The 26,326-nt window shown below is 40.1% G+C and overlaps 2 protein-coding genes across 5 annotated transcripts in view; one reads left to right on the top strand and one right to left on the bottom strand.

Moving 5' to 3' along the window:
* Positions 1-526: 526 nt before the first annotated feature.
* Positions 527-8,911, top strand: cspp1a (centrosome and spindle pole associated protein 1a). The gene is made up of 30 exons (XM_072450424.1): positions 527-542; positions 617-714; positions 787-870; positions 1,080-1,175; positions 1,258-1,430; positions 2,211-2,351; positions 2,416-2,472; positions 2,819-2,907; positions 2,987-3,083; positions 3,155-3,253; positions 3,662-3,795; positions 3,883-3,967; positions 4,097-4,199; positions 4,311-4,458; positions 4,565-4,663; positions 4,727-4,788; positions 4,867-5,013; positions 5,079-5,228; positions 5,301-5,325; positions 5,394-5,443; positions 5,507-5,647; positions 5,939-6,005; positions 6,100-6,226; positions 7,171-7,313; positions 7,781-7,930; positions 8,012-8,046; positions 8,118-8,172; positions 8,252-8,340; positions 8,558-8,682; positions 8,724-8,911. The coding sequence occupies exons 1-30, from the start codon at positions 527-529 to the stop codon at positions 8,890-8,892; spliced, it is 3,054 nt and encodes a 1,017-aa protein (XP_072306525.1). The 3' UTR covers positions 8,893-8,911.
* A 1,405-nt stretch (positions 8,912-10,316) lies between these two features.
* Positions 10,317-26,326, bottom strand: part of arfgef1 (ADP-ribosylation factor guanine nucleotide-exchange factor 1 (brefeldin A-inhibited)) — a 38,452-nt gene continuing 22,442 nt past the window's right edge. For all 4 annotated transcript variants that reach the window (XM_072450772.1, XM_072450773.1, XM_072450775.1 and 1 more), the window contains 27 exons: positions 26,179-26,287; positions 24,375-24,576; positions 24,185-24,296; positions 22,654-22,859; positions 22,471-22,555; positions 22,229-22,394; positions 21,809-21,960; positions 21,595-21,723; positions 21,361-21,519; positions 20,865-21,009; positions 20,687-20,777; positions 20,573-20,613; positions 20,279-20,448; positions 19,780-19,931; positions 18,209-18,381; positions 17,970-18,130; positions 16,121-16,251; positions 15,847-15,976; positions 15,618-15,753; positions 15,395-15,533; positions 15,237-15,306; positions 14,557-14,698; positions 14,343-14,482; positions 13,870-14,041; positions 13,404-13,542; positions 12,058-12,175; positions 10,317-11,476 (listed from right to left, as the gene is read on the bottom strand). In XM_072450772.1, coding sequence (XP_072306873.1) covers positions 11,258-11,476; positions 12,058-12,175; positions 13,404-13,542; positions 13,870-14,041; positions 14,343-14,482; positions 14,557-14,698; positions 15,237-15,306; positions 15,395-15,533; positions 15,618-15,753; positions 15,847-15,976; positions 16,121-16,251; positions 17,970-18,130; positions 18,209-18,381; positions 19,780-19,931; positions 20,279-20,448; positions 20,573-20,613; positions 20,687-20,777; positions 20,865-21,009; positions 21,361-21,519; positions 21,595-21,723; positions 21,809-21,960; positions 22,229-22,394; positions 22,471-22,555; positions 22,654-22,859; positions 24,185-24,296; positions 24,375-24,576; positions 26,179-26,287 — 3,789 coding nt within the window. In that variant the 3' untranslated portion in view covers positions 10,317-11,257. The remainder of the gene's footprint in view (positions 11,477-12,057; positions 12,176-13,403; positions 13,543-13,869; positions 14,042-14,342; positions 14,483-14,556; positions 14,699-15,236; positions 15,307-15,394; positions 15,534-15,617; positions 15,754-15,846; positions 15,977-16,120; positions 16,252-17,969; positions 18,131-18,208; positions 18,382-19,779; positions 19,932-20,278; positions 20,449-20,572; positions 20,614-20,686; positions 20,778-20,864; positions 21,010-21,360; positions 21,520-21,594; positions 21,724-21,808; positions 21,961-22,228; positions 22,395-22,470; positions 22,556-22,653; positions 22,860-24,184; positions 24,297-24,374; positions 24,577-26,178; positions 26,288-26,326) is intronic.

The raw sequence follows: 26,326 nt of genomic DNA, 5'->3' as shown, positions 1-26,326 counted from the left end.
ATCAACTGAGTTTATCAAGTTATTGTTTTCATTATTCATTAATAACATTGAACAACAATCCTAGCAAATTTTCCAAAACGTTTTATCAAGCCGAAAACGCCAATGTTAGCTAACCACGACTTCGTCTACCTCGAGGGAGTTATCTGGTTGCTAATAACAACATAATGACGCTTTGCTCCTTGATTGTTAGCAACCTACACGAGTGACTTTGAGGGATTTGGTCTGTATGGGCTTTGTATTCATATTAGGACATTTACGATAATATAATTCTATTGATGTATCCAGTTATTCCATTAACGAAATTAAGGATTGCATAGGTTGGGTTTTGAACCTGAAGCTAACTTAAACTTAACGCTAAATTTGATAAACTGTGGCGGGAGATAAAGCAAGACTCCGCCTTTGACGTAGTTCGCATTCTGGTAAGGTATGGTTGTCTCTGTATAAGATTAGACCTAAAATAAGTCACTGGTTCGATCGCTCAAAGAATGTGGATTTGCCTCCTCCAGATTCTGCTTTGCGAGTTGCAATGTATAATCACAGAGGTACGCACATCCAAAATAACACACGCTTAAACTGCTATTCTTATAATTCTCAGCATCTTATTGCTGTTTCACAGGTACAGGATTACATTTTCAGCTTGGAGCTGAATATGAAAGACATAAACAGAAGCTTCAAGAGGAGCTACAGGTGGAATACAAACGTTACATTGAGCAGGTGATAAGAATTAAATAACAATGTAGAGTTTTATTGGCATATTGTTAAATAATTGGTATTCTCTGTACACAGAAAAGGCACTCAAAAGCTGGAATTGATAACAAATCACAAGACCACGGTTTGTCTTTGCCCATTGCTGAGAGGATTTCAGAGAAGGTGCGCATTTTGGTTATTCCCATACCTGGATTACTATTGCATCCATAATTCTTAAATCTAGAACATTGTAGTGTAAATTACAAAAGGTGTCAGGTGCATAGAAAAGAGCTTCTTAACCATTTTACTTTTTATTTCCCTTCTTAATTTTTACACTTATGTTATCCTTAATATAACAGAGTAAATGTGAACTTTGAACAACTTTTTTACAGGAAAAATTGAGAGAAGAGAGAAACAGAGAATACAACCTTTTTCTACAGGAACAAGCTAATTTTAGAAGACGGGGACAGTTTTCTGCGCCTTCTAAGGTGAAAAGAAATCACTCAGTGTTTATTTGTGTAGGGTCTGTTATTTTAGCATGTATAATTCACATGCTATTCATATTTTCAGCCTGAGGAACCCTCTGATTTTGACACAGTGCACAATCATAAAGACCGTTCTCTACCTGAAGGCTACAGGTCTGCAGAGCCCCCAACATCCCGGAAAGATGCTGCCACGCTTACAGACATTAGAAGTGAAAAGAGCAGGAAGGTTTGGGACTTGAGACCTCAAGGCAAGGCAAGGCAAGTTTATGTGTATTTTTATACACAAGGCAATTCAAAGTGCTGCACACAATAGGAAAAAGGCATTCAAATAAAAATAAAAAACAGTTAAAGACATGAAAGTGCAAATACATTTATTTCAGTCATATGCACTTCTAAACCAAACTGTTTTTAGCTTAGATTTGAACATTGTCAGAGTAGAAGCCTGTCTCACAGCTTAAGGAAAACTGTTCCAGATTTTATCTGCATAAAACTGAAACGCAGATTCCCCTTGTTTAGTCCTGACTCTGGGCACCAGCAGGAGGCTGGTCCATGTTTAGTCCAGACTCTGGATAAACTCAGCTAAACTGGTTTATCTTCCTGTTTATGTTTGGAAGAGGTCCATTTATGAATGCCTTGAGTTCCACTTTATCAAGCACCTCGAATCGTCTCTTTTCAAAACGTCAGTCTGTTCCTGTGGCATGTCCACTGCACCACGTGCACAATCAGTTGTTTAACTCCTCGATGTGTGGCCAAAATAATAGGATGGAGTGACAATATCTCAAAGACTGTGGTGCTGGGGAAGCAACATCTTTGCATTCTTCTGTGCTTCATACCACTGTCTCCAATCAGAAGCATCTCTGGTATGACCTTCACATCTGACGCAGATTCTCTCTCTGTCTGCTGCCTTTTGCCCACCTCATGGCATCTTAAAATCCTTGGTATACTTAAAAAAGTCATAATTCAGGAGAAAAAAATAAGGAAGCTGTAGTAAGCTGGAGCAAGCACGCTTCCCTGTTTTTGAAGAGCTTTTTTGTCAAGACAAGAGAATTCTGACAGCTCTGAAGAGAGGTTTAACAGGGACAATGAAGAAGAGATAGAGTTCAGTCACAAGAGGAAACCAAATGGTCGGATCCACAAGTCCAAATACACAAAGGACTCCATAGATTGCAAAGCTGAATGGCAATAATGAATAATAATGAATTATATGACTGTTTTGTCTGTCGTATACGTTTTTCTGTGACAGGTTTCCCTTTGATATGTATGATGATGAGAACAACAATGACCAGAACTTGACTTCAATGTAAGACAAATTACTTTTGTTATTGATATGAACAGTTTACATTTTCAGTTTGAATATTTCATTTTTGTTCATTGTCCAATTAAGCACATTAGTTCTATTAAAATTATTAGGAGATAATTTTGGAAAAGCAGCAATAAGTTTTAGCCTGGCTCTCAATAGACTCACCCCAAATATGAAATTATTGATTTTTTTTAGTGTAGATTTGTGTTTTTGGAGCATTCTGTTTGTTAGTTCAAGCTTATGATAATGGTGTAGCACTAACTAGATGTGGCTGTAGCACTTTCACCTTTGTATTTTGAATGAGTTTAGTCTCAAATCTGATTCCATAACTAGTACTTGTTTTTAGAGCTCCTCACAAACATGTGGCAGAAAGACCAATACCTACTACCACTGTTGAGACTTCTGCTAGAGTTTTTGCCACAGGACTGTTGATAGGTAAGTTACCCATCTTTTATCTACTGTTTACACTAAATATTAACAGTCCTGCCATTAAATATTGTCTGTTGTTGTACAGGACATTCAGAAGAACATGATACTGTGCAGAAAAAGAAAGAACAGTATAAGCAAGCGTTACTAAGTCAAATTGCTGAACAACGTGAAAACAAGAGAAAGTTAGTAAAAAGCTGTGTTGATTTAGCCATTTTGTGCAACAAGATGCTGTTATTTCTCATTGTTTTTACAGAGAGAAAATTCTTGAACTAAAGGTTACGGCCACTGGAGCTACTGATCCACATAGGGTAGGAAAATCTATTCTGATTTTTCAATTCATGTGTTTGATTATGTATTAAGACATTTTTCTTCCACCAACCTGGCATATTTGCACAGTTTGAAAATCACACACATGAGAAGTGGAAGCAAAAGGTTTCCTCTAAACCTGAAACTAGCACCATCGCAGATAAAAAGAATCCGGAACTAAAGGATTTTCCTGACTCAAACATCAGAATGGAACACAGAGAGCTACCAGGAAGATCTACTACAGCCTTTTCTACTCCAATGTGGGACCATAACTACACTCCAAAGAGTGGTGCAGACCATAGGTATTATTCACCTGAAACACCAGGGGAAGAATACAACAGAAGCTTCTCTCATATGGTTGGAGATGTGACCACTAAAATGTTGGTTTCAATTTGCCTTTAGCATCTTCCAGAGCAATAGTTACAGATCATTCTTTGATGTGTGTAATCTTCAGGGTTTCAGCTGTCCCTCCACCATTACCTCCCAGAGTAGATCATGCCTACAGGACTCCTCACGATGAAGTCTATAACTACTATGGTAGCAGACATCCATTAGAACCAATTCTTTCTCTCAATCAAAATAATATATGTAAAGATTTAATTTTTCAATATTTAATGTGCTAATTATTATATTACATTTTAGTATAATCCAGTTTCTCATTGTTTATTTCATTAGATAAACCCGAGGGACCTCAGGAGTTTGAGGGAAGCACTCTTCCTCAACAAAAACAAACAACGCATCAACCCAGATGGCCCTCTCAGTCAGTGTGCATGATTCAATCTGTATTTTTAATGTTTCTCTTCCTCCAGAAGAGGGCTCCCTTGACCAGTAAATGTTCACACAACTGTCCCCTCTTTTCCATTCTAAGTCTGACATTGTCTTTTTCCAGGCCTGATTTTGGACAGAGAATAACAGCAATCCCTCTCAGAGATCCATCCTCAGAAAGTAATAGGCAGGGAAGAGAAAACTATCAGGACGCACTCAAACAGCAGGTGCAGCACCAAACAACATCCTTACTATCCTTAACTAACAAATAGAACCCCACTGTTCTATTGGACAGTGTAAACTGTGTAAGCTATGAAAAATGCTGCCTTTGTGTCCAGTTTAAAGACAATGCGGAGCATCGAAGAAGAGAAAGGGAGGCGCAAGAGCTCTATGATGCCAAAAAAGAAAATGAGATGATGACCTATAACCCCTGGGGCAGAGCTGGAGGAGGGGCACCCCATTTAGACCAAAGAGGAAATCTTATTAGTAAGCTTGCCTTGAGTCTGGCTCAAATGAACCCCCCAAATTGTATTCATGCAGTACTGATTATTTTTATTCTTTTTCTAATACAAAAAAATCTCATCTACTGTAGCTGACCTGGATCAGATGCACAAACTCAATGGGTTGATCAGGGCAGGCATTCCTCCAGCAAAGCGTGTGTCTAACCCTCTCCCTGGACTGGAACAACTCGGTACTGTGTGAGTGTTTATGAATGAGGGAGTTTGTCCTCTTGTCTAATTTTATACCCTTATAGGTGACAAGGAACGAGAGCATGTACAACGGCAGGACCATTACAAAGAGGCCCTGAAGCAGCAGGTAAAGGATTAGTGAAAAGTCACAGCCTTTGAAATCAGAAATGCATTCAACATGAATACATTTTTTTGTACTTCTTAGATAGAGGGAAATAGGCGAAAGCAGGCTGAAGAAAGAGAACGTCAAAAAATCATGGAGGAGAAGGAGGAGAATAGGCTGGCAGAGGAGAGAGCTCGTCTTCTGAGGGAGTACAAGGAAGAGGAGCAAAGGAACAGGAAGAAGATGCAGGTAATCTATGCTTTACTGCCTGCTATTATACATTAGAATAAGCGTAATTGCGACACCTTTCACAGATTGATTATGAACAATGGACATCTGAAGGCAAAGAGCGCCACAAGGGGAAGAGCATAAAAGAGAAACCCAACAATGACAGAAATAGCCGGGAAAGGGAAAAGGAGGCAAGACCACAATCGAGGGAGAGAACCAGAACAACACAGGAACAAGTGAGCCACAGAAATATATGACAGGCTGATTATTTTGTGTCTATAATTGAGATTTTAACTATGCATTTTCAGAGAGAACCTCAACTTACATACAGAGGTAATGTCTAAAATTGCATTAGTACATCTTTGTTTCATTGTTCTCTGTATAACTCTATGTCCTTTTAGGTATCAATGGACCAAAACAGGAACATTACAAAGAGTCACTTAAGCTGCAGGTAAAACAGTTTCAAATCACAAATCCGTTTAACATTGAAAACATCTGTTCTGTTACTTTTCAGGTGGAAGAAAAGACGCAAAAGCAGGAAGAAGAGAGAGAACGACAAAAAATCATTGAGGAGGAGGAGAGGCTGGCCAAGGAAAGAAGTCGTGTTCTGAAAGAGTACGAGGAAGAGGAGCCGAGGAACAGGAGGAAGCTGCTGGTAAAAGATAATGATTCTATGCACTGCTGTATTCTAACATACACAGCAATAAACTTGCACTGCGATTTACAGAATAAACTAGATTACAAAATCGGTGATCAGGAGAAGAACAAAACACAGAGAGGACCCTCACCTCCTATTCCAAATCTTCATCAAAAACCCACCAACACAAACATTCCCGGTCCTCCCTCTGCGACACACCAGCTTTCCTCCCAGACTGTACGTCACCTCCCATTAGATCATACAAATAAAATAAAGCTATACATAAAAATAATTAGACTTTTTTAAAAGGACCATTTGGAGGAAGCGTCACAGAATCATCCTGAACAGGTCCCAGGACAGGAACAGCACCTGCAAGGTCAGAGTATCATGTGCATTATAAAGATTAACATTAGGACTACTTTGTTCAATTCCAGTAACAACATGTTGCTACTTCATTGTGCTTTCTCCAGATTACCAACAGGAGGTAATCACAGAACTGGAGACTCTTCGCAGGATGCTCAAAAATAAGAAGAACCACCTTGAAACAAAACTCATGCAGAGAGATCCAGTGAACGAACACTATCTTTCTGAAACCAGGTATTATGAATGCCACGAATAAAAGTACCAGATTTAAATGAATCCACTCCCCATTTTGACTTCAGGTATTTTTTTAGGCAAAGTTGTGATACTGTCTGTTCCATTTGTGATTTTGCCGCTTTGTTCATGCCCAGAGGTAATAACAATGACCCAGGTCGAGCTGGCTATCTCTTATCTGATTGGTCTCAGGGACAGAATATTGGATTATTATAACAGAACATTCCCTAAAGGCTCTAATCTCATTTTATGGCCTTATCTCGCCTGATAGGTCGGGTTTGTTATAGAACATAGGGACACATTAGTGGGGCATGTGGTCTGCTCACACGGCTGCTCCGACATTCATTTTGTTCTCACAAATTGGCTGCACAGGAGCAGAGTTTTCTGAATTTCTCCTTCTGTATTAAAACACTGCGGGTACAATGGTTCATCTAAATTCCCTTTAGTAAGGAAGATTCACATGAAATTATGGTGACACAATACATCTCAAAATGATTGTAAGCACAATATTAGCCATCAGCTGACACAATATCCATAATCAGGTCATGCTTCAGTTTAAATGCCCTACTACTACTCAATTTAGTTTTAGTGCGGGTTTAGTCTTGGTTAAGTTTTTATTTACATGTCATTTGCAACCCTTTTAGTTTTTAATTTAATTATAACTGGTACATTATAGTAATTTTATATAGAATAGCTTATGTATATGTTTAATGTATTATTTTTGGTGGGGACAGTGTATGTGCATGACATTCATGATTTCCATCCATTGTCATGCACTAACCCACTCTCATCAGCATAAAGAAGCACAAAACATATCACACATGAAAATACACACCACTACAAAGGCAATAACCTCCAAATCTGCAAAAAAAGACTGTTGTGGTTTGAGTCAACTGTGTCTAATTATTGGTTGGTACATTTAAAAAAAACTTCCTAACTTTGTCCAGGCCCCAGAGCCAAGTGAGACAAGCGAAAGGCGACGCGGCTGTCCCGGGGCACAGGGAAAATGTCCAGTTTCCAACACAGAAGCATCACTCCACTCAAGAAAACACTCAAAGCCTAAGAGAGTTCAATCAACTTAAATACAGAGGTAATATGTAAAATAACATTAGTACATTTTCATTCATGAAAATTCTTGGACCATGATGATGATGATGATGATGATGATGATGATGATGATAGCTGTATTGGTTCTGCTGACAACTGAAACTTTAATAAGATGAAGTCACAGGAGTTGTCCATCAGCCACAGAGAAGCTGGCACTGTAAACAAATTGTAATGCCTACACCAAGGAAATGGATTTGGATACGTTCCCAGACAGACTCAATGCAGGGTTTGAGAAAAACAGCCACAGCTTGTAAAACCACAGAAACGACAAGAAACGTGGGTGAAAATACTGAACTGCTGTAATCAAGCCTCATATGTAAATCGTGTGCTGTGAGTGGAACAGAAATTAGAAGAGAGGAAATGGGAAAGCTCATGAGACAGACATGAAAGGTGTGAGAAAATACTTCTGGGTTGTCATTTTGTAAAATAAAAGTCTTTGTGCACCCTCAGACACATCCTCCCGCGAGGAGCTCCTTCACAACTACCCTGATCCTCCCACCGATTGGCCGAGCCTGGACATCCAACAGCAGGCGCTGCTCCGAGAACAAAGGCGCAGACTAGAACTCATGAAGAGGAGGGGCACGGAGCATCACTTTAAGGGTATTAATCATAACATCTGTGTAGTTTTAAAATATATATTAATATTATTTTAAAATTCAAATTTCTTGATTGCTTCTCCAGACTTTTGGGATGAACAAGAGGATTTCCTAGCTAATGTGAGAAGGACAAATGTTATTCTAAAGTAATTATAAAAGAAAGCTAATAGCTCCTTTGTTGCTGATCTCAGAGAAATTTAAGCAAAGAGCCTGGAAGGTCCTTGCCAGCAAATACACTATTCCTAGGTAACTGCAAAAACTCTTCCCCTTCACTACTGCATTGTGTGGGGCATTGCAGTGACAAATGTTTCTTACTCTTCTCCAGACATTTACAGTTGTGAGGAAGACCTCCCTCGTCACTCTTCAGCTGAGTCTCAACAGAGATCCTCACCTCTCCAGAGACACAAATATGAAGTATGGCACTGATTAGTAATCTTAAACAATGTACGGTATTTTCCAGACTAAGTCGCACCGGAGTATAAGTTGTACCAGCCAAAAAATACATAATGGAGAAGAAAAAAACATATATAAGACATATATAAACGAGTGTGAAAATAACAAATAATATCACATATAAGTCGCATACTGTAATCTGGGCCACTGAAGTATCTGCGTTCTTCCACTTGTACAGGAGGAGGCCATTCATAGTAATAAAATAGATTGCTTTGAGCCAGATGCCCCGTCGCCGTCCTCAGACACAATTGTAAACAAAGTTCAGCAGAACGACAGACACGAGCGTCCATCAGGTGACATCAAGTGAAAATATTCAAATTTAAACTGTGCTGCATTAACCATGTGCACTCCTTAGAACACCCGTGTGGTGATGACATGGACCTCTTATCTGGGCGCTCCTTCCGCTTCACCCGGGAGAGGCCCGTCTCCGTAGGGACTGTCACCATGGAGCCTTGGCTGCAAACAAGCACATCAGAAGAGTACTCTGGCTCCAGGACCCGGGCGCACCTCTGACCCATAGAACAGCCATCTTCAGCACTTTAGCACAAGATTACCAGCACTTTGATTTTCAACTTATTTGCTTGTCCAAATTATTTTTTTAGATACCTTTGTATCAGTGAGAGAAAATCTAAAAAAACAAATCCGGAAATCACATCGTATGTGCCAAAATAATTCTACCTTTAAAAAGTTCACCTCTACTCCACCTATTAATCTAATTAGTAGAACCTCGTTAGCTGCATAAAGACACCAGTCCACCCCACAAATCAGTCAGACTCCAACTACTAGCATGGACAAGACTAAAGAGCTGTCAAAGGACACCCGAGACCACACTGTAGACCTCCACAAGGCTGGAAAAGGCTTCGGGGCAACTGGAAAGCAGCTTGGTGAAAAAAGATCAATTGTTAGAAAATGGAAGAGGCTAGATGACTGTCAATCTCTCTCGGCTCCATGCAAGAGCTCATCTTGTGGGGTCTCAATGATGATAAAGAGAGCTGGGACCACAGTTTCAAAGGTAATACACTACGCCATCATGGTTTAAAATCATGCATTGCATAGAAGGTTCCCCAGCTTAAGTCAGCACATGTCCATCTGAAGTTTGCCAATGATCATCTTGATGAGTCAGAGGAGTCATGGGAGAAAGTAATGACGTCAGATGAGACAAAATGAGAACATTTTGGTATAAATTCCACTCACAGTGTTTGGATTGAGAAGAAGGATGACGAGTACCACCTCAAGAACACCATCCCTACTGTGACTCATGGGGGTGGAAACGACATGCTTTGGGGGTGCTTTTCTGCACAGGGAACAGCACAACTGCACTGCATTAAAACAGAATGAATGGGGCCAGGTATTGTGAGATTTTGGGCAACAACCTCCTTCCCTCAGTCAGAACAGTGAAGATGGGCCGTAGCTGGGTCTTCCAACAGGACAATGATCTGAATCACACATCCAGGAGAACCAAGGAGTGGCTCCATAACAAGCATAGCAAGGTTCTGGAGTGGCCACGCCAGTCTCCAGACCTACATCTAATAGAAAGTCTTTGGAGGGAGCTGAAACTGTGTTGCTCAGCGACAGCCCTGAAACCTGACAGATCTAGAGAGGATCAGTGTGGAGGATTGGGCCAAGATCCCTGCTGCAGTGTGTGCAAACCTGGTCAAGAACTACAGGAAACATTTAACCTCTGTAATTATAAACAAAGGCTTCTGTACCAAATATTAACATTGATTTTCTCAGGTGTTCAAACACTTATTTGCAGCAATAAAAACAAATAAATCTTTGAAAAAAATCAATAGGATTTCCGGATTTTGCTGGGAGTTCATATTCTTATTTTCCTCACTTTACCTATAGAAATAATAGCCTAAAAGAGAAATATGTAATATTTTCTGTTGTTGTATATCTAATGCAAATATATGTAATGAAATAAGGGTATTAAAATCTTTAAAATCAACCAAGTTCAAAAACTTTATTGACCTAGAACCTGATTAGAATGCCAGATGATGTATAGTACAGAAAGTTGTACATAATCTTTTGCCACATAGAAAACTTTACATTGTTGTATCATATACATTTAGTTTTCTACATCCATGGGCAGGAATGCACCCCAGTCATACTTAAAGCACACCTAAATGTTTTTTCTATACATCTTTCCCCCCCAAATCAAAGAAAGAAAAACAAAAAACATTAAATATATTATTAACTTTTGATTTTGTACACAAGAGTGAAAACTAAAGTCAAAAATGAAAACCTATTTATGATTGAAAAGCAGCTAGCGTCAATTAATCTTAAACATCTTCCAGTTTTAGAAGTGTTAAAAACCTAAGAACAAATATAAAATGGAATAATTTAACCCTTCACTTTCCATGATCATCTTCAATTCTGCAAGAAACGGTGAGGTCAAATAAATTATCACAAAAGTAAAATCTCCAGTGCATTCAAAAAGATCAAGTGCAGCAAATCCAGACAAACGATAAACAAAAATAAATGAAATCTAGTGTTGTTTTAAGTTTATATTACATTACAGCGGCAGATCTGTACAACTAGTTTCACTCAAAATGTCCATTACTATTGTTAGCATCAGCTGCGTGACATAATACCACACTTCATCCAGATTTTTGCATGTTGTCGAAACCACTCATTTGTTACATGTTAAAGACACAGTAAGAAGCACACCTTTTGGATTATATTTTTCCTTCAATTCAAAGATATGGATTAACGGTCTATTTTGTGGATCAGTAGTTTCTCCAGAGGCAGCGCTACACAAGATTTCACCGCAGACTCCTTCAGAACGACATATGGGCGTGTGTGGGCCGAGAGTGCAGGTGGGTGGGAGTCAAGTGTGTTCAGCATAAAACATGGAGGTACGTAGTGTTTGGGAGCGTCACTGGGCCTCATCCCCGGCCTCCTCCGCCACCTCAGTGTCCGTCTCTTGGGAGGGGCGAGTGTCCGGCGAGGGCTCGGGCTCCGGCAGCTGCGCGATGTGGAAAACCAAACCGATGCGGAGGTAAAACTTCCTCAGGACGGCTCGCAGCTCTGGGATCAGGTCAAACTGCATGATCTCGCACAGTAGGGGGTAATATCTGGATGCATGGGCTTTGAACTGTAGGTGGAAAGAGAGGAGCGGTCAACCCAATATCTACACAAAATACTGTGTCATTAAAGATGGGCAATAAGCTATAGTCTTCAAGATAATATTAAGATTGTTTTCTTGTTGATATTTATTGTAGACTCAATTATTATCATTTTAAACGCCTTGAAAACAGTATTTTTCATGAAGAGAAAAATATGTTCTAATTAGGGATAAGTGAAGATTATAAAATTAGTTAATTATTCATTATTCAGGTCAGAAAATATATAATTGCCCATTTTAGAAGCAAAAATAACTTTAAATAAAAATTTTATCTGAACCCCTAAAAACTCCATTTAAATGTAAAGTTATTTTTCGTTTGTCTGTTTATGTCACATTAACTGTATAATTCAGAAAGAGTTCATAAAGCCAATCATAGGCTTGAAGAATGTTAATGTGGTAGACACTGAGAATGAAAGAAAATTAAGGATTTCACTGTCATCAATGTTTCTTCTTAAAATAATCGTGACCTTAAATCTTCATACCGTGATATCCTAACGGCTCTGTGAGGGCAATATGAACAAAAACAGATGAGGCGTGTTAAAGTTACGTACCCGTTCATCGCTGATTTTTAGCACTTTAGTGAGGAAGAGCAGCAGTAGGTTTGTCCAAGCTTCTCTGTGACTCTCCGAAGTCAGGGCCAAGAAGTACGCAACAGCCTCGCTACACACACTACAACACAAAACACACAATACTTTCGTTCAACAAAGAAAAATACATTATAGAACAAGCATTGATCATTAGAAACCGTGGCTCTAATTGTTGTTTACTACGTCCACAATTTACTATATTATTAAAGCATTTAAGCCTTTATAAGAGTGAAAACAAGAAAAATACAGTAACATTAATATTTCCACCCTTGTGTTCGGTTAAAGAAAGCAGGAGAGGTAAAAAGGGCAGTGTGGCAGCTGTCGGCAGATTGACGCAGCCATGACTGTAAAGCTGACTGAACAATCAAACGCGAGTTCCTCTGACAGCGTATACTTATTCTTGGAGAACTATCAGAGCTCTGGGGCTCTTTGTGCGGTGTGCGGTCTGAAATCTGTTCTACGCGATGACATCAGAACAGATCATACCTCATGTGTGGACAGCTTTATTATAGACACTGGCACAGTAACAGAGTCCACTGGAGTATACGAAATCTACACCGTCATAAACAAAGTATTAACCATATTTTAAAATGCATTTCCATGTTCAAGTTCAAGGTACACTATGTAACCTTTATGGTTAAGGGTCCACAACCTGCTGATCTATGGAAAAGGTCATTGCTTTGCCTGGAATGTTCTACAGTATGGCACAAACTCCTTTCTCCATGGAGACAAGCATGTCAATAGCAATATAAACTGTAAATTGAATAAATGCAAGAGAGAAGTTTATTGCTATTCTGTGTAATCTTGGCAAGAAGCAGACGTTTCCATGGAGACGAGGTGGCAGATCGCTACCAGAAAAATGACAGTATTTTTTACTTACACAAAAATATGATAACTTATTCAACAAATAAATAATGTATATTCACCGCTCTCAAGCAAATGCAAGGATGGATCAGAAAGCTGCTGAATATGTCCATTACGCTCCAATTACAACCTACGCTGGACTTCAACAACCATTAGCTTTTCAAATAGGCTCCAATTTAGAACACATTTTCCGACGTCTGCTCAAATTGCCTTCGACAAACCTGTGTGACAGTGTTTAACTCTGAAAATAGTGGGTTTTGTCGAAGGATGAGTGACCGTGGATAATTTGCTATGCCACACAAAAGACCTAAACGTTAGCGGCCTGAGGAAATATTAAACAACACAATTGGAGCTACATATTGGAGCTACATATGGCCTATGGACTTGTGAGAAGGCGATGGTTTGGGTGCATGTGGACAGTGATATTGGGCTGGTGTTGTCCTCACTTGAGCAGTCGCCTCTGCACTTCCTCCCAGGCATCCTGTCGACTCTCATCAGTGTACATTCGGAAAAGGATCCGCAGGCCACATGCCAGGCTGCTGGTCTCTTGCTTCAACAGGTTAGGCTTGGACTTCCCCTTAAAACCTTCAACACACAATCAAAAGTTCTTGCTGACACTCGTGTGTAACATTGTAGATGCATCAATCAAAAGGTGAGCGGATGGCAAAACACACTTGAACACTTACTAGCTTCGTAAAACTTAATTAAACCTTTCTGCTTCCAACAAATCAACTGCAGAATCTGTCCAATAGAAGTGGGTGGCATGTGCATGTGTTGAGTATTAAACAGACAACCACAATATAGAATCATCCAAATTGGCAAATCCACACGGAATCAGATCAATTGAATATTTTAGTGGAAATGTGCCCCACCTCTATTAAAAAAGCTACACACGTTTAGATTTCGTCTCACCAGCTTTCCAGAGTAGAGTACGCTGCTCGTTGTTGGAGTTGAAGGCTTTAGCGAAGTGGTGTGACTCCAGGAGACAGTCCAGGAGCTTAAAGAGCTGCTGCGAGGTCAGGTACCGATACATGCCCTGGTCCTGGGTCTCCATGGGGACCTCTGCTGCGTACAAGGCATCCCTCTGCACATACAACACAAAACATTGTATTCTGTGTTGTTTCGACATCACGGCAGCCATGCATTTCCTACTAGGCAATGTAAGAAATTCATTTGAATACTACGTTGAATACAAACTCGGCCCTGGGAAAGTTAGGCAATACGTTTTTCTTATTATATTGATCTAAAATAAGGCATAAAAGTATAAGCGGATGATGCTGACAAAATATAATATTGATTTCTTTGGCTGGTCATGATAGCAATATTCAGACAACAGAAGATATTTTCAAAAACGCATCAGGAATGTGCAACAAAAATGTTTGCACCTGAGCAGCAGCAAAGTTCTCCGCGTCCTCCTTTTTACTGGTGGCTGGAAAGAAGACAATGTTGTCGATGGTTTGGATGAGTTCCAACTGGACGACGCACTTTATGAGCAGAGCCGAGAACAGTCGCTGCTCCAGGGCTTCTGCGGGGGACACGGTGATCAACACACGCTCACAGATACAGATAAGAGGGGTCTAAAGTGAAGTTATGACTTACTGGTGGAGTTCCTGGTCTCTGCCACACCCGAACTGTACTGGCTCTGTCGACGGGTCTCCACGGCAACGCGGTCGGCACTGCTGAGGGAGAGCTGGTCATCGGAGCGTGACTGGATGTCCACGGACTTCTGGGAAACGGTGTCCTGAAATCAAATGGACAAAGACTCCGTTTGATAATTAAATGAAGATAAATGCACTCGGATTTTGCACATGACAAGTTTAGACTATAAGATAAGATATTCCTTTGTCCACACCTGGGGAAATTTCATTGTTGCAACGCAGGTAGATACAGAGGAAAAGGACAGATAACTTATAGGAAGTTTAAAATTTTAATAGAAGAACTCTTATAAACAAAAACTCCTATAGACAAAACCTCTCATTTCCTAATATACATTTCACTAAAAGAGAATTATATTTAACATTTACAAAAAATAAGTTTATTTTCCCCATTTGACAATCATAGAAACCACATTGTAAACAAAGGCCAACATCTACATTAATTATACAATAGTTTTAGGACTCAGCACTACTTAAATATAATGTTCAACTTTACTTTTTCAAATCTTCCTCACAAACTGAAACTCGGCTGATGTTTTTACCACAGGCTAATATTCAATTAAATAAAGTAATAATTAGAAAAACATGCATTGCGGTCATATGCATTGTTTGTGTTTCTCTCACCAGTTGTTTTTCAGACAGAGTGAGTGTGAACGGCTCTCCTTCTGCTCCTGCTGGTCTCCATGTTAACAAGCTGAGGACACAAATAGATATTTATTGGATTAGAAAGATGAGCAGCCTTCATACATTTATGCACAATCTGTTTTGATACAGATTCTTACACATGAGGGATGGTTGTCTTGAAGATGTCCAACATGCAGTTACACGTTTTGTCCCAAGTCTCGAGGGAGAACTTCTCTCCATTCAAAATAACTACATTCTCCAAACAGTTGGTGCCTGAGCGGGCCAGCTGCTCATTATCTGCTCACACAGACACGGAGGAAAACAAACAGGATCAAGAAGAAATACTACCTCAGAAAACCAAGTCATTTGTCCTGTCCTCACCCTGCTGGACACACCAGTAGAGCTGAGCCAGGATATCGTCCAAAAGCACATCGTTTAGGGACTCGAAGTATTGTGTGAAAACATCACAAATGGCATAAAGTGCATGGTTACAGGTGGTTGTCATCCACTCTGCTTTCTGTCAAGTACAAACAATATAGCAGTTACATAACACGTCATTAACCGTACTAATGACAGAAACATATTTGATTTCGTTTTAAATATTATATACCTCAGTCTGCTGCTCAGGCAACTTCATATTGTCAAAGATTCTAAAAACAATTCTGAACAAATCTTGCCACCAGTGTTTTTCAAAGGTGTGGCCGTATGTCTTCATCACTTCAAACATTACCGTTAGCCCCCTGGGAAAAGAAAAACAACTCACACTTAATTGTCATGTTTTCCTCTAGTCTTTTCATGGGGTCGGTGAGCTAAGATGATATGAACATATTGTCTCAGTGTGGCTCAGTGCCTGTAATACAAAGCTGCCGTTGAACTCCGCCCACCTGGTCCTCACATCCAGTTTACACCTGTTGATGATGCACGAGAGCTCGAAGAGGATGGGAAACCAGCCGCGCACCCACACGCGATCCTCCGGTGCTACATTCATGTCATCGCTAGTGTAGTCTTTGAAAGCCTGTTAGAGAAGAACCACATTTTCACTGCACAGCTCCATGAAGACTATTATTCCTCTCACAAAATATACATTTCCACGCGTTCTCAATGTGCATCTTGAACAAGCAATTCTATAAGAGCTTTAGCGGTTCCCTCTGTGCCCTGGAGGCTCACACCCACAAGAGAGCTGAATCTTACATTGTCACTAATCTTAAGTGCAATAAGGCCTGTGATTAATTGTAATTTCTCTCACAGGCATTTCCAGGCCAAAGTAACTTAAATCAAAGGTTGTGTCCCATGCATTTCATTTCATGTACATTAGAGGTCTAGACCAGTAGTTCCCAATATTTTTTGATTCATGTACCCCTAAAATGTCTCTAACAAAGAGGTATATTCTATATTCTATGTATTAAGTCAATTATTATAATCACATATTTTCTTTAAATATTTTTTAATGATTTGTAATGATATTTATGTCCAGAACTTTGAATTAAAAAAAAAAAAACTATTCAAAGTACCGGATTTTCCAGACTATAAGATGCATCTTTTTTCATTGTTTTAATAAGTTTAGTTCCAAGTAGCGTAATTTCTGGACTATAAGCTGCACATTTTTTCATAGTTTTGGCATATGTGATATTATTAGTTATTTTCACACTGGCAACTGCAAGAGGGCGCTCTAGGCTCTAAGCGACGCAGAAGAAGGATCAGCACTTCCTCTATCTACGGCGTTTGCGGAGATGTTTAGAAGTGACACCGAGGAAGAAGAATTCAATGGATTTAGTGATTTGAGGTAAAACTGATGATTTGTTAAACTTCTTAGCATGTTCTTGATGCTATAGTTATCTGAATAACTGCTAATATGTCACGTTAACATACGAGGCACTGAGTCACGAGTCATGGAGCTGAAGGTGTTACGTTAGCATACGTAAACCTATTCACCATGTTCTCTAATCTGTTATTATTTTAAATTGCATTTCAAGATTAAACGTCTATTCTTGGTCTTGGATTTTATCAAATAAATTTCCCCCAAAAATGCTATTTATACTCCAGTGCAACTTATATATGTTTTTTTCTTCTCTATAATGCATTTTTGGCTGGTGCGACTTATACTCCGGTGCGACTTATAGTCCAGAAAATACTCCTTATTCGGTGCCACAGGTTGGGAAACATTGGTCTTAACTACAGTCTTGCTGATAAGAACCATAATAATACATCATACATTTTGGTGTTTGTAGAAGCCTTAAAGGCGCAATGGACGATTTTTCGGCGATTTGAGAACTCAGCCCGTGCGGACTGATACAACACACATGTGCGTTTGTTTATTAGCGCGACGGAGCGCATCGCATCTCTCATCTCCCGTAGATTTCAGTCCACTTCTGAGTCAGCTCGAACTGTCTTTCTCCTTCTTCATTTTGCCCCGTACACTTAGGGAACTATATTATGATAGATCAATGCGCTTAGACACACGGAAATGTGGGAAGAGCCGACGCGGCTGCAGGTGAGCGGTAGGTGCGTTTTATGATTGATACGTGGCAGGACTAATCGGCAGTCCACGCCACGAGGAAATAAGACTCAAATTTATGCCAAAAAAATCATCCATTCAACCTTTAAGTTACTAAAATAAATGCAGCCTTTGTGATTTGCCAACTGTAACCATCCTCAGATTTAATGTGCAATAAATGATCAAACCAATTTGACGCACACGTGAAGGTAGTGTTTTGTTAAGAGTGTGATGCTAACCTGAGGCCTTTCAGACACGTATTTGGCGCAGTGTCGGATGAGCCGGATGGCCTCCATGCTGGTGTCTGGAAACGAGGCATTACAGGCAAACTCTGACAGACACTTGACGGCATCTTGGAAGGAGTCGATGGTGGCTGCAAAGTGCTTCTCAAATACATTCGCTGGAATAAAAAAGATTTTACTAGACAGGTCTCCATTGAATATGAAGCCACATGTTAGAGATGACTTTTTTCACTTACTGACGATATGGCCGGTGGTTTGGAAGGCCAACTCCACAATGCTTTCGTCCTGGTCCGAAGCGGCCAAATGGAAGACTGAAAAGATATTCTTCCAACCAGAGCGGATATTTGCTGCCTGCGAGTTCACCATTTGAGCTATACAGCGCACAACCATGTCTCTGATGGTGGGGGACCTGGAAAGAGAGGAATGCAGTTATGATGCAAGTTTGAAATCTGTATAAAATTTACATTTACTTGAGTAACTTTTAGAAGAAATTGTACTTTTCAGAGACGACGAGTCTTATTCGAGTAAAAGTTTTATTTACTCTTTCCTACTCATTGTGAGTACGTCTAAATGTGGCAAAAGCTTTAAAAGCTTTAAATTATTTGAACATTTGCGCTTCTTAAACCTTTTGAAAATATAAAAACCTGTGCTTTTAAAAAAATGTTTTGTCCGTCTATTTATTACATTATCTAAAAAATCTGAAAATCATTTCTTTTTAAATGTTCTACGTCAAAACTAACTCAGATGTAGCAGTTACTCTTTTTACTTGAGTCATTATTACCCATTTAATCTTGTCCATATTCTGCACTGTACATAATCATAGTCACTTATTGTAAATAATAGTTTTGTTTGCTACAAAAGTCTGTGCTAAATTAAATGTTTTATTTAATAATAGCTATTTATTTAGATTTTTTTTTGTATTGCATGTTCACCTGTTCTTGAACTGTGCGTTGCAACAATGGATTTTCTCCATTTTGGACCAGATAAAATATCTACATTTTGTTTGAGTAATTATTTGGATCACTACTTTTTACTTGAGTAATATTTTGACTACTACTTTGTGCTACTTGCCTCTAGTAGTAGCAAGTAGCACAAAACTATTAAACATAATCAGAAGTGTTTTTTGTCAATTAACCTTAAAAGCTTCTGATAACATTGTCACTGGAAGCATTATTTCAGTCATCTTGGCAAAGTGGGTTTTACAGCAACAGTTGCCATAGTGAAGAGCTCTCCTAATGGTTCTGTAGTTATGAAGGAGGTTGAACACACACGCACGCACGCACGGAGCTGCTCATCCGCCCGGAGGGGGGCAGAGATCGTCTAATGGGCCGGAGCTGCAGGGGTTGTTACGTGGCCACTTGCCATCCCCTCCTCCGTCTGCTCAGTCAGTGGGCGACTCACTGGCTGCTGCGCTCATTCACATCAATGAAAAGTGCAATGCTGTCAAATATGCTTTTGATTATGCTAGCAGCAGGATCAGAGGAGGCAATTCTACTGCAAAGGGCCAGTTTTAAATTAAATTAGACTTTGTTTTATACACAAAAGAAAGAAAATTTACAGGAAGAAACAGTCCAAAAAACAAATAGGTGAGTTTCAATGTTGAGTTGCAGTAAACAAGTGAGCAGCACAGATCATCAAAGAGCAGAGGGAAAGAAAGGAGGAAACAGAGACTGGGGAGGGCAGAGTGACTGCTGGACTGAATCACAGATTGTCCTCAGCCAGAGCAGAAATATTAACAGTCTCATACAATACAGGCCTTGTACTTTCACAGAGCAGAGATTTAGATCAGAAACACGAGCCCCTTTACCTGTTCTTTTTCATGATGTGCTCAAAAGGTCGGAGGAAGTCTTTCTGGAATCTGAAGTTTGCCAGCTCGCCTTTCTCCAAAAACTTCATAGACAGCTGCCTTAAAGAATCCACTGCAAAGATTGCAACATCTTCATTGGTGTTACAGCCCACCTGTAAAATAAAGACATGTACTGTAAGAACTTGTGAGCTCTGTTCATGTTGGTCTGTTGTAGACTTGGTCTGTTCCAGTACAAGTCCTGGTTTATTACTGCTCTACACAAGGTAAAACATAATAATAAAAATGTCCCAGTTTGGATGTGGGGTGTGTGGAAGCGAGAATGTGGCCATTGTGAGTTGATATTAAGATTAAGATAATTGTATGGACCTTTTGGGAATATGCAAAATTGTATTATTATTTTTGAACTGTAAACTAAGATATTATTTGCTATAACAAAGAACCCAAGTTTAGAACTAGTTCTAACATTTCAAATGTCTCTCTTCGTGTTGTCGTGTTTTACCTTGTTAAAGTGGTCTCCAATGACCTCCCATATCCTCGACCACTGGAGCCTGATGCGGCCCATATTGTAGTAGGAGATCTCTACTATTTTCTGCAGGCTGAACATCCGTGGGTGTGTGGGCGAGGCCAGCTCATCCATGGACACAGCACATAGCCAGCGCACGAAATCCACTGACAAACACACACAAGTGAACATAAACGGTTGCTTTGTGCCTCAGAGTGGACTGAGTCATTATAATCAAACCAGAAAAAGATTGTCCATGAAAGAAAAAAGCCTGAATTATCTTAGACTCACCTATTGCGTTACCATCCAGTCTGGTGGAGCCTGTGAATATCCTGCAGCGCAAAAGACAAACATTTTGCTTAAACTTGTACATTTTAATGTAATGTGTCATATAACAAAAATTACCTGTCTACAGCCACCACCACACTCTGAGAGCTGGTCTCTCCGATTGACTCCTGGATGCTAGCAATCTGTTTACGATCCACAGTCCCACCAACTATAGATTTAGAGATCGTTTTAAAAGGGCGTAAAGTACTATAGGAATATTTGACCACATTTCTGTTCACTTTAAAATGACCCTCACCTAGTCCCAGATACTCGTCGTTGGTCTGTTCCTTGGTGCTTGTGATGAAGCCCTCTTTGCCGCGCACCGTCCCTGAGATGTAGCGGGCTTTCACCCCTGTACCGATGAGCTGAGCCAACTCCAACTGACTGATGCACTTCAAGATCTGGAGAATAATACAAGGGAAGAGCAGCATACAAACTGAGCCACAGGGCAAATAAGACAGAAAAACAAAGGGTTCTCCAGGTAAATAAATTAATAAATACATTAATTGCATAGAAAACACTGAAAACCGTATTCCTATTGCAAAGTTGCACAATACTATTGCAGGCAACAAGATGTTATATTATTTACTATCCGTTTAATTTGCAAGGATGTCTCTTCAGTAAATAATCTGCTTTATGGTTAGCAAAGGAAAGATTGTTATATGCTCCATCATCTAGGAGTGGGAAAAGGGGAGATACAACAACACAACAGCCAACAATAATTGTCAACAGAGTCATTTTGCAGGACTGACCTCGTGCCAGGAGTTTCCCAGGTAGTTTCCGTCAGTGTGTGCCACAGTGATGAGGGTCTTGATAGTGTCAATGTTTTTCTGCTTCATTTCAGCGATGCCAGAACTCGCTGTCAACAAAGTGAACCGCGCTAGAGCCTGGACATACGCATCCCGCTCCAACTGTTACAGAGAAACACAGTTATATAGAGACACTGACATTTAAGGACATTTTACACTGCTGTTAGACTGACATACTTGTATAGAGAAGATGCACGCTATCCGGATTGCACAGCGGATGCCCTCCAGACACAGAGAGGCCACCTCGGTGTCATCACAGTCCTGCAGACCCACGCTGAATGCTGCCAGGAACGGAGTCCATGCCAGCTGGAAGTTCAGGGTCAGAACTGTTAGTCCCCCCGTTTCTGGTACAGTGTGTCCCCTGTGTGGATGAGCAGTGAGAGCGTGTTACCTTGAACATGGGCCTGACGTGCTCCAGATGTGTGGCGCTGGTGAACGGGGCCTGGACGTGGCTCACAGCCTCCATCAAAGCTTTGGCAGTTTTTGCCATTTGCTCCATTTCTACATTGTACAACAGGCGCCGCTGCTTCTCACTGGCCACACCTGAAGGGATTAAACATAAAGACAAGCACATCGTTCAAGACTCAGTGGAGGCTATTGTAATATAAACATTAAGGCTACTTGTGACACAAAAAAATATGTCTTTGTTATTCACAGTGAATGCCATAACAAAAAAGAAAAATGATAAAACCCTCAAGGACAGAAGAATATACACAATAAAACTCTTAACATCAGAATATTACTATGGATTAAAATGACTGATATCAAAACTATAAAAAAAAGTCACTAGCAATTACAGCAGTCCACTTACTCTGTTTGTTAGATTTCATGGTGAGCTCCTTGGTCTCCTTCATGGCAATCTTCTTCCCAGCGATCTCGTCGTAAATGGCCGACAGATACTCCTCAGGCAGGTCTTTGCTGTCGTTAATCCCCCGGTTCATCTTGATGTACTGCTCTTTTGACATTTTATTTTTCACCTTGAGAGACACAAAAAAAAAGATGCTGAGTTGCCATCAAAAGACAACGGCGGTGTCACTAAAGCGGAGCGCTCACCTGTGGACTGTGAAGGTCTGTTGTCAGCATAATGATGGAATAGGCCAGGACGTATGCCGTGTCAGCACTGGCAAAGAGGGTTTGTCTGAAAATGAACAATAAAGTTAAGCCCAAAGATGAACATCAGCCAAATCAGTTGCCAAATTAGCACTTAGCGAGTTAGCATAAGGGCTACACTCTCACCCCTGATTGCATTCAAGATATCTAGCAGCAAATTTCTCCATGAGTCGGTCAATCTTCTGGGCTTCTCCCGGGAGTCGAAAGCCCTCCAGGAATATCCTCAGCGCGGACACAAAGTCTTTGCCCTGGAAGTCCATCTGATCCACGTAGGCGTACATCACCTCTTTATTGAACCGGTCGTTGTCCCCCAGGAACTCTCCAACCTGAGTCTAAGGAAGCAATAAAAGCACTGAGTGAATTACTATCTCACGTAGAACGAAAAACAAAAAAGTCTGGCAGTAGCTCAGACGGTGGAAAGTTTGTGCTTAGTAGTCATTACATGAAAACGACTTCCGGCAGTCAAAACATCTAGATTTCATAAACATGTCCAGATGACTACCTTTGAAACATTTTCATGGACCACTCCTGGACCAATTAGGAATAACACCGACTCGTCATTGGCAATGCTCAAGGCGCAGAATGACAGCCACATCTGACGTCACATAAATGCGTCCCAAGGCGTGTGTGAGAAGTATCTTACCATCAAAGAGTGTGACTGATGACAAATGGATAATTGGACAATGTGTTGAGAAGTTTAAGGACGCTTGTAACGCGCAACATAAATCTAATCAAATGTAATTATTTATTCCCTTAAAGTACTAATTCAATTACATTATCATTGATCATTCATATTACCTATATTTTATAACACATCTTGAGAATCATTTCAAAAATCTATTCAAAGTGAAATTAAATATTTTGTCATTTCAATTTCAAACATTTGTTCTTTTGGTGTTTTTATAGTGCTGTATCCCAAAATCAAACATGTTTATGCTCTTCACACATTCTGTCCATATAACAGCTGTAAATAAGAGTGTGTAATTTTTGTAAGTTATTTCTAAGTTATCCGTTTATTCCACTTCTATTCCTAAACTGTTTTTCTGTGCCTAATCTCTGTTGCAACACTGGAATTGCACTTGCCTGACCAGCCAGTCCCTCCTACATTCTGTTCAAATGCAGAAGGGTCTGGAATCGGACCATTGGGGGGCGTTAAAAAAAACTCTCCAAGCATGAACCGGTCCAACTACCGCCACTAATTCATGTCACGCGTCTCTCAAATGCGGAAGACATCACGAAAATATTTTCAGAACGTTCAGAACAAAATATATAACTTCATTTACCTCAGCTTTACAGAGTTTAGTGCGTCACTTGTTGACAAGGCAGAAGTCGGCAATGTTTTTGAGTCTGTTTTTTTTTATTTTTTCCTCGTAATCCACCATGTTTGTTTAGATGCTAACAGACAATGCGTTTGTCTGATTGGTTAATCCGCCTGTCAATCACTCCCTTTGGAAATTGGAGCGACTGGGTTGGATTCCAGACCCTTCTGCATTTGAACAGAATGTAGGAGGGACTGACTGGTCAGGCAAGGTTGGTCACCATTATGGGAAAAATAAAAGTGATCTGATCTTATTATGAGTTTGATCAAGTGTAAAATCAGTCCTTGGTCCTTGGTCCTGTTCATATTAAACAATACATTAGTAAAAGGAACATTTACTGAATCAAGCCTTTCTTCTTGATGCAAAAACTGTGCAAGGTCCTCCGGCGTTGTACCCAGCATGCCTTGCTCTTGCAGGTACTGGATCCCCCTCTTCGGCTTCTTGTTAAATCTGTAAATTGCACAGAACAACAGTGTCAGTACTGCAACAACATGATGAATAATTGAAGCGTATGCAGGGCAAACCTACAGGTCTATGCCTTGCTCGATAATTTCCTTCTGCTGTTTCAAGACCTCGAATTGCTCCGGGTTGTCAGTGCCGGACATTTGCGTGCTGTAGCTCCCGATGCCGGAAGACGCGGTGGAGTCCAGAGAGTTAATGCTCCCGTAGCGGTTTATAGTGTCTGGGGCTTTGGTCTCAGAGTTGTCCTGCTCAGATGGTTTCTCTTGACCTACGAAAAAGAAAAGACAACATTATACGACAGAGAAAGAGTATTAGTGGAGTAATATCACTAGTAGGGTTGGTGATATGACGATAAACAGTAACATTTAATGATTTTTCCCCAGCCAATGCTCATATTGGTCTGCCACCATAATGCCCTGAGTAAGTGAAATTTAACCAACCACCCTAAAGCCAATACAAAGCAACATAAATTGAAATAGTGAGCGAGAAAATGTTGATTTCCCCCCCATATCACCCAATCCTAAGTAAAAAAAGAAAAAGGGAGAGAAAGGTTCTACGTAATTATAAAGCTCCAGGCATTTACATCCAAGTGCTAGTGAAATCACAAAAGTACAAAGGAGCGTTTTGTCAGCACGGCAGAAACTCAACTAAGAGGTTTGGAAAATTAACTGACACAAGCAAGAACGAACGCAGTAAACGAAAAAGGAAACTGCAACAAAAAAGGGAGTAAAAATGACCCTGGGGCAGATTTACAAATGATTGCAGACAGAAAGGGTGCACACACTGCTGTTTGTTCTGACTAAAACTGTAAAGGGCCCATGTTTATGTACAAAGAGCAGGTGGAAGCAGAGCACACAGAGCGAGAGGCAAGGGGCATAGTAAAAGGGGATTATCTAAAAGCTTCAGGAGGTGCAGTTGGAACTAGGGGCTGGAAAAGGCTGTGTTTTTTAAGCCGCACAAGAATGATGCCGGCTGGAGTGTGGCCAGTGCTACCAACCCAGCGTCTTATTACTCATTGGAAATCCTCTAAAACATTTAAGGCAGTGGTGGAGAAATTTAAGTTGGTTGCATGTCTTTTGTGCATCTAGTCTTACAGGGAAAGGGACAAACTGGGCAAACATATTTAAACAGGGAAGAAATAGTTAATAAGTATAGAGGAGGATTTAGTAAAATTAAGTTGTAAAAGATAAGTAGAAAATGTCAACACAACACAAGGAAGTCTGTTGGAACCAAATTTAAAGTTAAACAGAATTCTAACAAATCTTGCACAGCAACACAGTTCTAGCAACCACTGCAGACAATAGTACAGTTACCTGCTCGTGCTTTGTAGATTTTCCAACATAATGAAACATATTTGAAAGGAAACAATTGAAATGCATGTGTTTAACTCTGAAGACATTTGAAAATTGCACCAGAATGTGAAAAGACAAGTTTATCTGTGAGCTGGTTAGTTATGATAGCTTAGCCTAAGGGCCGCCGTGGTTACAGTCGCAGTGGCCTGTGGGATTGATTTCACAGCCAATTCTAAAAAGGGCACTTTCTCTGCACCTTTAGCTGTTCCTTTGGCTAAGAGATCCAGTGTTTTTTTTTTTCCTTGAGGAATGTCCTGTATGTGGTATAAAGGCATTTGACACTAGTTTGGCCCAAGGTTTTATACTCTTTCAGACCATGTGAGCATTTTCCCTCTGCCGCTACTAAAAAGTTATTGCGCCGATACTGATACTTCCTGTCAAACAATTGCAAGCAGATGTAAACTATCACTAACCCTGGTTTTATTTTAAATTATACAAAATGTTGTATTTAATCAAACAGAAGACTAACATTAACCAACAAACATATTAACCATTTAGATCATGTGCACAGGTCTTACCAAGGCTGGTCTGTGAGTTGGGATTCACATACTGGTCCTTACTCCATTCTACCATACATTTCAAAATGGACACTAGACATTCAAGGCCCTTCTTTCGTAGAGTCAGCTCCTAAACAAAGAGTATTACAGGTTACTCGCTTTGCCTTGC

The sequence above is a fragment of the Eucyclogobius newberryi genome, unplaced genomic scaffold, assembly GCF_026437365.1.
Source record: "Eucyclogobius newberryi isolate DKJ021-1_F unplaced genomic scaffold, fEucNew1.0.hap1 SCAF_18, whole genome shotgun sequence".
NCBI classification, from domain to species: Eukaryota; Metazoa; Chordata; class Actinopteri; order Gobiiformes; family Gobiidae; genus Eucyclogobius; species Eucyclogobius newberryi.
This window is presented reverse-complemented; position numbering and strand designations above follow the sequence as displayed.